The sequence below is a fragment of the Cavia porcellus genome, unplaced genomic scaffold (genome assembly GCF_034190915.1).
Source record: "Cavia porcellus strain 051 isolate PalLab524CR breed Dunkin Hartley unplaced genomic scaffold, mCavPor4.1 scaffold_28, whole genome shotgun sequence".
Taxonomy (NCBI): Eukaryota; Metazoa; Chordata; class Mammalia; order Rodentia; family Caviidae; genus Cavia; species Cavia porcellus.
This window is the reverse complement of record NW_026947511.1, coordinates 44,878,866-44,889,367: the sequence shown is the minus strand read 5'-3', so window position 1 is coordinate 44,889,367 and position 10,502 is coordinate 44,878,866. Positions and strand designations below refer to the sequence as shown.

Here is a 10,502-nt window from a genome sequence, read left to right as displayed (position 1 = left end):
TAAGGAGAGAAAGGAACAACCTGGGTGCCTACTTTTGACAAGTACTTTCATGGCTCAAATTTACTGTTTACGAGGTAACATGCGCTGCGGGGCCATCCAGAAAAAGGCAGGCTCTGCACCTCCCCAGCTGACATTTCTCTAGGGCTGTCGCAATTTTAAATAGGCTTGAGCTTATGAAAGAGGTCAAGTGTTTCCGGTGCAGGGAGAGCGTGGCTGCTTCGGCTGTGCTTTCCAGACTCACAGTATCAGCAGGGCAGGTGAGACTGGGGCGAGGGGAGGAGCGAGCACCGCCTAGTTTGTGGTGCGATCGATCGGTTCTTCCTATCCTCGGATTCCCCTGCCCCCCAGCTCCTGCAGCCCCTTTTTTAGATTCCTTCCCTCAGGATTTTAGGAAAGCAAACGAGAAGTCAGGAAGAGACTTGAGAGTCAGGCTTTCTTGGAAGGAACATCAATAAATGAAAATTCGATTACAAGACCAAGAACAGCAATACATCCCTGACCTCAGTCACAAGGTGCATGACCGTCTTAACCAATGCGTGCGCGGTAATAATCAACACGAGGCCCGCAGGCTGCTACCCTCCGGGCGCCGCGCGGTGAGGTCGGTGAATGGCGCAGTGCAAGCGTTGTGGCTTGCAGCGCGCACCTCGCGGTCGCGGCTCCACCAGAGCGACGCTGGCAGGGGCGGGGCTTGAGCAGGGGCGGGGCAGAAAGGGGCGGGGCTTATGACCCCTCCCCCTCGCCTGGGTCTGGCGCGGGCGGGCAGAGCGAGTTTGGCGCTAGTTAAAGAGGCGTGCGGAGGCGGGCGCTGCGCACAAGGCTGGAGCGCGCTGGGGAGCGATACACGTGTCTCTTCGGAGTTAGAACCTCAGTTTAGCCCGCTTCTTACACCTGGGCAGGTTCGGCGCGTCCACTCGACTCCCCTTTGGTGTTTGCCGAGCCCTTCCAGCCGCGCAGCTCCCCGCGATCGGTGGGCTAATTTGGCCCGGCAACTTTGCCCCGGGAGTGGAGCCGGGGGGGACCAGGCACTGCGCATGCGGAGCTCCAAATTCAAACAGCTGTTTGCAGAGGCTGCGGGCGGGCGGCCGGGGAGTCGCTGGGGCTAGGGGAGCTTTCTGGAGGGGGCGGTTGGCCAGGAGCCATGGTGGACCGGGGTCCTCTGCTCACTTCGGCCATCATTTTCTACCTGGCCATCGGGGCGGCGATCTTCGAAGTGCTGGAGGAGCCGCACTGGAAGGAAGCCAAGAACAACTATTACACACAGAAGTTGCGTCTCCAGCGTGAGTTCCCGTGCCTGAGCCAGGAGGGCCTGGACAAGATCCTGCAGGTGAGCCGCTGCCGATGCCCCCATAGACACTTTAAACTGTTTGGAGCTATAGGGGTACGGCCTCTGATGACCCTCGGTCCCTGGGGGAAGGTTCTGGTGTGACGGGAGGGGAGGTCTCCGCCTGGATTAGTCGCTCACGCGCGGAGACTCGTCTCTCCTGGGGAGAGAACTTGGGGCTGACTCCCGAGTGAATTGGGGCCCGCGGTGGCGCGGTGTGGGTGCCTCCCTCTTTGGAGGGAGGCTGTGGGGCGGATAAAGGCGTTTATCTTTTCTTGGAGACGCTCTCGGAGTCCGGGAGCCGAGCGGGGTGCCACCCGTTGCGTCTCCACTTCCCTGCTCCTGGGCCAGTGCCGCCCTGCCCGGCTTCTGAACCCCGCGAAGCTGTGCAAGGGTCCCCAAACCCAAAGCTATGCAAAGTCTCCTTGTCCCCGCAGGGGCTCCCGGAAAAGATGGGAACCCCGTTGGGCCTGAGCGCACGGTATGAGTGAGGGCTGGTGGCTGGAATGCTGGTGACTAGGTCAGGCTTCCAGGAAGGCTTATCTCTCGGAGACATCCCTTAAGGGCTTGGGAGTTAAACTTCATGAGAGCAGCAGCTGGCACCAGCGAGCAAACGCCTGTTGTCCTTTTTCGGGTCGGAAGGACTGTGTTCGGAAGGGGGGCTCCTTCAGGGTTGGCATTAGGAGCCTCTTCTGGCGCGCGCGCCTAGTGCGTGCACTGAGCTCACTTGGGAAACTGGGGTGACCATGCGAGCTAGGACCTTGGGCCGCTTCGGAGACCAGCTCTTGCTCTATCCCAGCTCTGAGGGCTCAGCCTCAACCTTGCACCCTTCCCGGCCGACATTAAAGGCCTCCACTCATTAGGAGAGCCGGCGGGTGGTTGGTGGGTTGTTCAAGGTACTGCGTTTCCCCTGGGGTGGAAGACACCAACAAGGCGATCTGGTGAGAAACGTTTAATCCACAGCAGCTCTCTAGTACTGTCTAGCGCTCTCACGCCACGCGTGGAATGGGAAAGAACCTATCTTGGCTCCTCTTTCCAGCCCTGTACTTTTGTAGGTTGGATGCATTTGGAAAACGTGAAGATGTCTTGTCAGGACTACCTTCTTTTTTGTTCCCTGGACCAGACGGACACGCGCACAAATGTGCATTTAGGTGTCTCTTGGCAGCAGGGGCTGTAGACAGTTGACCTCTGGTGACCATAGAAAAGCTGGCAGGCGCTGTGTGCATTTCAGCGGCATCTCACGCGCTGGGGCTGTGTCTGGGGTGAGGGGCTGGGAGGTTGGAAGTGAGCTTTAGAAGATGCTTGGTTGTTTTTCCTCTCTCCTCCTGGCAGGAATTCCGGAACAGTACTGGTTCTCTTGGTGGGGTGTCTTGTGTGTGTGGCTGCAGGGAGCCGGTTGCTTTATGATTTCCTTTGAGGAAATAATCCTTCCGGTGGAGAGGTGGTTTTTTTTTTTTTTTTTTTTTTTTTTTTTTTTTTTTTTCTGTTTGAGACAGGGTCTTGTTATGCAGTTCAGGCTGGCCTTGAGCTCACTTTGTAGCCTAGGCTGGTCTCCAGCTCACAACAATCCTCCTTCCTCAGCCTCCCGAGTGCCGGGATCACGGGCAGGTCTGCGGGTTTAGGTGGAGAGTTTTTTGTCCAGTTTGCTCTGGGGCCTTTTGGGGGGAGGGGGAGGATGCTAAGGCCTTGAGCTGCCCTCGGGGTGTTTCCCTGCTGCTGCTCCTCAGCCACTGCAGGGGAAGGAAGGAAAGAATTCAAGGCTAGATGTGGGAAAATAAACTTCAAAACAGAAGGGGAAGAGAAGGGGGTGGCCCAGGGGTTAGGCAGCCAAGTGTGCAGCTGGTGGTGGTAGCTTTGGAGGCTAGACTGCTTCCTTAAGGTGTTCCGGACAGAGAAGACACCTTTTATGATTCAGGTCCTGCTTGATACATCAACAGTCCTCCACTCCCACGAAAAAAAGTGGATAGATCAATTTAGAAGGATTTGGGCTTTAGTCCAGCTAATCTGGACATGGATTATAGATAGATTAGTTCTTGAACATGGATACCTCTGTCCTTAGGCCCAGCCTAGAAAATAAACAAATAGACAAAAAAAAAAAACCAGATCATCTGTAACTGGGACTGTCCCCTCCTTGCATAGGAAAAAACCCAAGAAGTGGAAACCAGTGAAAGTCTTTGCCAGCAGGAGTTTTAATCAGCAGAATCTGCCTCGCCAGGCTTTCTGATCTGTGCCTTGGAGCATTGCTGCTCAGTCTCAGGAAATTGGTTTAAGGAAAAATGAGAACTCAAAAAAAAGAAAAACCTTTCTTGTCGGAGCTGCTCAGGCATCTTCCACCTGAAGGTCTGCATTGTGTCACTTCTGAACTGCCTTGTGATCTATCCTAAAGGAGCCCCTCCAACCCCGAGGCTGGGGGTCAGAAAGGGAGGTGATCCCTTCCCTTTAGAAATCCTCCAGTCATCAGGTCCTTCCTCCTTCGCTTACCCGGCAGGGTTTCTCTGGCCCCCTGCTTGGGGCCTCAGGGTTGCCCTCCTTCTGTCTTCAAAACCATCTTGAATCCTGATTCCAGCCATAGCTGTCTCAGGGTTTAGCGGCCAGCTCTCCCAGCCTCTTGCTGCTTTTTGCCTCTGTTTGCTGTACTGCAGAGGCTCCTGCAAGGGACACTGGTGTTTACTGTGCCCCACGCTGTGTTGGCCATCCTGCGTGGGCTGCCTTGGGAGGCATCTGGCTTTTGCCATGTGGCTTGGCCATGTCCCCCTCCCACCAAGCCAGTTAACTTACCTTTGCCTCCTTTTCCTCATCTGCAAAACTAGGGCTCAGTGAGGCTCCGGGAAATGAGAACCATAATCAAGATACTGTCTCCTGCCTCTGGCTTTGATTGAGCCTTGTAAGGAAGGTGGCTTCTCAAGTGTTCTACCTGCAGCAGGTCAGCTGCTCTTCACGGTGACACTGCCTTCAGATAAGGAAACTGAAAAGTTAAAGTGGCCACAACGAGAGGCCCAGCCAGGAGGGGACCCACAGGCCTCCCGTAGGAGCCTACACCCCAGTCTGCCTGGCCCTGGCTCCTGGGTCTCCCTGAAAGTAGAGGCCAAGGGAAGGGGTGGCAGCCCCTCTCGGCCTTCTGCCCCTGGCTTCCCGTGATCATGCACAGGAGGGGTCTGAGCTCACCCACCCGGGACCAGGCACTACACTTTACATACACTGGTTAAGTGTTCTCATGAGACCACCTCACAGGCGACAGAGATGAGGAGAAAAAGAGGGTCTGATGAACTAACATCCTCATGGAGTGTAGTCAGGTTTTAGAGCTCAGGTGCCATGGGATGTGCCAATGCACATTTTTCTTTGTATTTCTTTATTTTTTGTGGTGCTAGGTTGAGATGGAGCCCCGGGCCTTGTGCGTGCCGGGCAAGCCCTCTGCTACCAAGGCTGTGCCAGCCTATCCACAGCATTTATCAGTGCCCACTGGTAAAAGATAGCCCATTCCCAGAAACCCCTTGGCCCTCACCGATGTGTCCCCCTCCTGAGCACCAAAGTGCATTGTCCTCTGGAACTGTCCATGTTTCGTCCGTCTACTTTCCAAGTTCTTAGTACTATACACACACCCTGCAGCAGCAGCAGTGATATAGGGGAAAGAAACTCCCAGCCTGCTAGTATCCTGTGTGGGTTCATGTTCTCTAAAATCGAATGCATTTTAGGAACAATAGAGATGAAGAGCAGAATATATTTATTGAAAGAAAGCTCTGTCCAAGAGAGATTATAGAAGGGTCTCTAGTGGGTTGCTGAGGACCTCGTCTTCTCAAGGGAATTTTAAAGAGCAAAACCTCTGGTTAGGCGGCTCCAAGGTGGGGAAAAGCATGGGGTGGAATCGAATTATGGTCAACAAATAAGATTATGAGTGTAATCACTCAGGTAAAATGGATTAAGGCGGTAGCAAATAGCAAGTGGGAACAGGGCCTGTAGGGAGTGGGGTTAGTGGCTTCTGGCTTCCTCAATGTATCAAGGTGGTATCTGTTTAGAATATCCATCCCTGGGGTTTATGCCTAGGGTGTGGCTGTATTTGTTTTGTCTTTTATCTTGAGATCTGGCTCACATCTGGAGGCATCTGCCTCCCCCACAGTTGCACTGGCTCCTTCGAGGACCCGGCCCAGTCTGACTGCCTTATAATAGTCTCTCTGCACCCTGCCCTGTCTGACTGTCTTACAATATTTTCTCTAACTCAGCTGCCTGTAACAGCAGGAGGACTGCTTCAGCTTGGAGGTTCTGACATGCTGCTACTGACATCAACTCTCCTTCCCAAACTGGCAGACTAGAAGCATGCGGTGCGTGATGTGTACGTCTGACCAGAATGCCTGGAATGGGGCGCATAAAACTTTTTGGAGAGCTGAGGGTTAACAGGAGCCCTTCCCCCTCACCCCACCTCAACACACACACTTTGTTTCAAGCCTGGGTGGAAATAGTAAAACCCCTCAGTGCACACAACTGCTTTTGTAAGTAAAGGGAGCACAATAGATCTTTTGATTCTCAAGGATCTGAGCGGCCTCACATCCTTAGTTCCAGCTTGGATTCTCACCGTCTCAGACTGCGGAAGGGGAAAAGTAGGCAAGTTTGGGTTTTTGAGAGCAAATGAAAGAAAAAAGTCCCTTTCTGATGTCGATAATCCACTCGAAGTTAAGGGGCGGCCCAAATAAAATCAAACAAAACCCCCCTCCAATCGGCAGGTCCACCTTAGCTAACTGCCCCAGTCGTGGAAAGTGAATTTTTATTGAATCATCTCTGAGAGTTTTCCTAGAGCCCTTAGGATGATTGCACACTGCACAGTAATTGAGAACAGAGTCATTGAGGGTAGAAATTTGCAAGTGTTGAAAGGTTCTGGGGGAATCTTAAAGGGGAGGGGACTGGACAGGAGGGGGCGGTGATGATTGTTGCTTTTAAGTATTTTCCTGGGCTTTTGCCCTATTTATAGTCTGGTGTTTAAGAGAAACACAGTCCTCCGGTTTCGGATGCTGCGCTTGGCTGGCCCTGACCTCGGGCCAAAGGCTTTCATCTAGAGCTTGGCTGTTGGCTGGCTGATTGCGCTCTGCTCTGAACTCTCTGTGGTTGTGTTGGGGAGCTAGGGACAGGGAAGTAAGAGAGGGAGGAGTGAGGCAGTGACCAGTGACTGCGGGAGAGCACGGGAAACAGCCGGCTTCCTCATCTGCCTCCTTCCCTGCCTCCCTTAGGGAGCCGAGGAGATAAAGGTACATCTCTGGAGATGTCGCTGAGACCCCTTATTCCAGGTGGACCCTGGAATGAGGCACAGTTGGCCTGTGTCCTCGCCACAGATGGCTTCTCATGGGTACAGGATGGCTGCTTGAAGCAGGGACCTTTCTTCAGGTGCGCCACTGCATGCCTGATGGCTGTAAGGGTGGCCTCTGAAGGCTTGCTTGAATACAATAGTGCTTGGCACATAGTACGTTCTCATTAAGAGTTTGCTCAAGGCTGTAATGCCAGCCACTCAGGAAGCTGAGGCAGGAGGGCTGGAAGGTCACCTGGGGCAATTTAGTGACACCGTCTCACTATGTAGTTCAGGCTGGCCTTGAACTCAACTGTACCCCAGGTTGGCCTTGAATTAGTGGTGACTTTCCTGCCTTATACTCTCCTGAGTGCTGGGTTTAAAGGTGAGCACCACCCTGCCCAACAAAAAATAATCTTTGAAAGGGGCCTAGTATGTAGCTCAGTGGTCTCTGAGTTTATTTCCTGGGAAAAAAACCAAAGGCTGAGGATGATAACACACACCTGCTATTCTAGCTCTGCAGAGGTTAAGGCAGTAAGATCCTTGAGTCTCAGGGTGGCCTGGGATACATAGTGAGTTCAAAACCAGCCTGGACTACATGGTGAGACCCTCTCAAAAAAAAAAAAAAAAAAAAAAAAAATCAAAACCAGACCAAGACCTGCCTCTCTACAGGTTGCATTCATGATGCTTTAAATCACAAGTCTTTCGATAGTTTTAGGATTTTTGGAATACTTGCATCTGCAGAATGAGATCTTCAGGGTGGTTCTGAGTAGTACATGTGAAATGTGTTTCATGTCTATACTCCCTTATTTGTGTGACCTAAAGTTACTTTTACACAGCATTTTTAATGTTCCAGTGTTTTGCCTGTGACTCGACATGTGTGATCATGTATGGGACTTTCTTTTGTGACTTTCAGATTATGCAGCATTCTGGATTTTTCGAGCAGGGCCCTCTCACCTACCTAGGACTGCCACTTCTAGATTCTCTGCCTCCAACTCTGGGGCTGGGGAGGTCCGGGCACAGCTGTGACCGGCTTCCAAACTTCCTCAGGCTTCTTGGTGCTGGGGTTGAGCCCAGAGCCTCACATGTGCTAGGCACACACTGCACCTCTAGGCTGCACCCCAGCCCTGAATAGTTTCCATTGGAAAACACAAAATTTCCTGTTTTAACAGGGTTTTTGTTCCAGGTTGGCCTGCAACTCGATGATCCTCCTGCCTCAGCCTCCTAAGGAATGGGATTACAGGCCAGTATTGTTAACTTGTGAGCCAGATCTTCAGAACTTAATCATTTTGCAAACCAAGACTATATCCTTGAAATAAGTCCCCCAGTTGCCACTCTACTTTCTGTTTCTATGAATTTGACCACTTCACATTTCTTATCTGTAGAGTCACAGGGTCTTTCTCTCTTGGTGTATATAACATGGTTCAACCGGTGTGGAAAACAGGCTGGGGAGTCTTCAAACAATTAAAAACAGAGCTGCCCAGTGATGCAGTGAGCTCACTTCTGGGGCTCTATCACCTGAGATTTATCTGTGTGTTTATTTACTTATTTTTGAGATGGAGGTCTCACTGTATAGTCCAGGCTGGTCTTGAACTCACTGTGTATCCCAGGCTGGCCTGAGAATCGAGGCTGTCCTCCTGCTTCAGCCTCCTGAGTGCTGGTATGTGCCACTATGGGTACGCCTGGTTCAACTGAATTTTACACTTAAAATGACTGGAAGAGAGGCAGTAACTTTAGCCCATGGCCTCTGGGATACATGGTTGTCCTGCTGAACTAAAGCAGGAAAAGCCAGGTCAGATGCCGAAGCCCAGCTCAATCTAGGTAATGAAACCGAGGTCCCATCACCCCTTTGTGATTCACAAGTAGGGGAATGGGTGACCTTTCAGAAATGTCCCTCTTCCTGCACAGTCATTTGCAATTTAAAAGAAGTGGAAGATTTCCTCCCAGGTATTGCTGTGTAGGCTGCTGTGTGGGCGGCTCCCTCACCCCAAAGTGTTCTGATAAGGACGCCTCTGTCCCACTTTTGATATAGGGGAAAGAAACTCCCAACCTAACTGAGGAATGAATTCTAGGAACAACGGAGGTTACAGTTACAGAGAAGGAAGAATTTGAGAGAACGAAAGGTGTCTTAAGAGGGACAGAAGGGGCCCTGGAAAGTGAGTCGCCCACCACCCCCCTCGATGGCAGGCAGGTTTAAGGTGGGACAGAACAATAGCCAATCAAAGTCGCTTAGATAATATTGGTCCAATAAGAAATTGCGAGGTGGGTATGAGGCGGGACAAGATGGACCGTGGTGAACCAATAAGGTTATAGCAAGTATAGCCACTTGGGTCCTATTGATTAAATGGGGATCAGAGTGGGAAACGTGCGCCAAGGCAGAGAAGGGTTTCCATGGAGGGGGCGGTTAAGGAGGTTTGGTTCTCCACAGCAAAGTGGCAACGCCAGCTCAGAACATCAGTCACTGTGTTCATCCCTCGGGGAGGATAGTAGTGCTTTCTCCTGGACACTTGGCCTTCAGTGAATATCCTGCCAACCACAGCTGCCTTCTGCATCTGCCTTTGGAGGACTCAGCCTTGTCTGACTGCCTACAAGGTTTCTACCTAGCTTAGTTGTCTGTTAGCTTTCTCCTTTTGACTAGAGTGTGTGTGGGTGTTTCCAGAAAGTCCCAGAGGCTGACAGCTCAGCCCCTCACCCCAGCCTTCCTCAAGAGCACCTCTCTCCCCAGCCAAAGACAGACCTCCTCTTTGGCCACCCCACCTTGCCCCTTAGCCACCCCTGTTGGAGAGCTGGGGGTGCTGTGCCCGGTTCTGCACCCACCGCTCCTGAGGCCTCTAGGCTGTATGTGAGGAGTCCTGGGGCCGGGGCAGCACAGAGCCGCCTGCCTGCTGTCTGTCAATGGTTTATGTCTGCAAGCGAAGTCTCAGAAACCTCAGAAGCAGAAGCCAGAGGGTCGGTATCCCCGGGAAGGGAGAGGAAATTGGGCCTCCGTGGTGACAGGAGGGGAAATACAGTCCCAAGTGCTGAGTGATAGGCTGCAGATGGTAAAGCGGGACAGCGGCACCAGGGTCAGAGGGCCTCCGAGGGGGGGCTCAGTTCCTGTTTCCTGAAGCCTCTGGGGGTTCTGGCTGCCAGTGAACCCCCAGCCCTGCCCTCTAGGAGCCCTGCATCTGGAAGCAGAGGTCAGAAATTATTTGGGGACTTACCTCAGGAAGGGTACCTGGGGGATTTCCAGGTATGGACCGGCAGAGATGGACTTTTTTATTTCTGGGCTTACAGATGTCAGGTGCGAAGTGAGGTGTGGCTGGCAGTGCTGTGCACGTGCTAGGGGTGCCAGCCTGTTACTGATGTCTCCTTGAGCCAGGCTCAGATCTGTGGGCTGGGAGTCACCGCTATTCTTCCTGTCCATGAACCCCAGTGAACTGCATTCCTTGCACAGCTCAGGATAGGACTGAGATTCTGCCTCTCCTGCTGAATCGGGCTTCGGTCCTGTCGGAGTGGAGTGAGAGGTACCAGCAGGGTTGACATGGCACCAGCTGACTTACCAAGCACTGGGCCACAGGTCACAGGCTCTGTCGATGTTTGTCATCTCACTGACCCTCAGCCCAGCCACATGCTGCAGTAAGTTCCTGTGACCTCACAGCAGAAGCAGCAGAATAGCTCACACAGAAGCTGAGCGAACAGAAATTGGAACCCAGAACCCATGCTCAGAACCAGTCTGCTCTGCCTTAGGCTGTGAGCAAGGGAAAAAAACAAGGGACAGAGGGAGAGAAGCCAGGCATCTGCAACACCCTCAGGGGCTTGGGTACAGGGGACTGAGCCTCCAGGGTGCTGACCAGTGTGACCCGGAGCGAGTCATCCCATCCATGAAATGGGACAATAGTACACTCTCCCTCCTGCCCCTAGAATCAGTGC

General features: G+C 52.6%; 1 protein-coding gene across 1 annotated transcript in view; it reads left to right on the top strand.

Moving 5' to 3' along the window:
- The first annotated feature begins 778 nt into the window (after positions 1–778).
- Kcnk5 (potassium two pore domain channel subfamily K member 5) overlaps positions 779–10,502 on the top strand; it is a 36,209-nt gene continuing 26,485 nt past the window's right edge. The window contains exon 1 of the mRNA XM_063238977.1: positions 779–1,324. Within this exon, the coding sequence (XP_063095047.1) occupies positions 1,139–1,324 (186 nt within the window). The 5' untranslated portion in view covers positions 779–1,138. The remainder of the gene's footprint in view (positions 1,325–10,502) is intronic.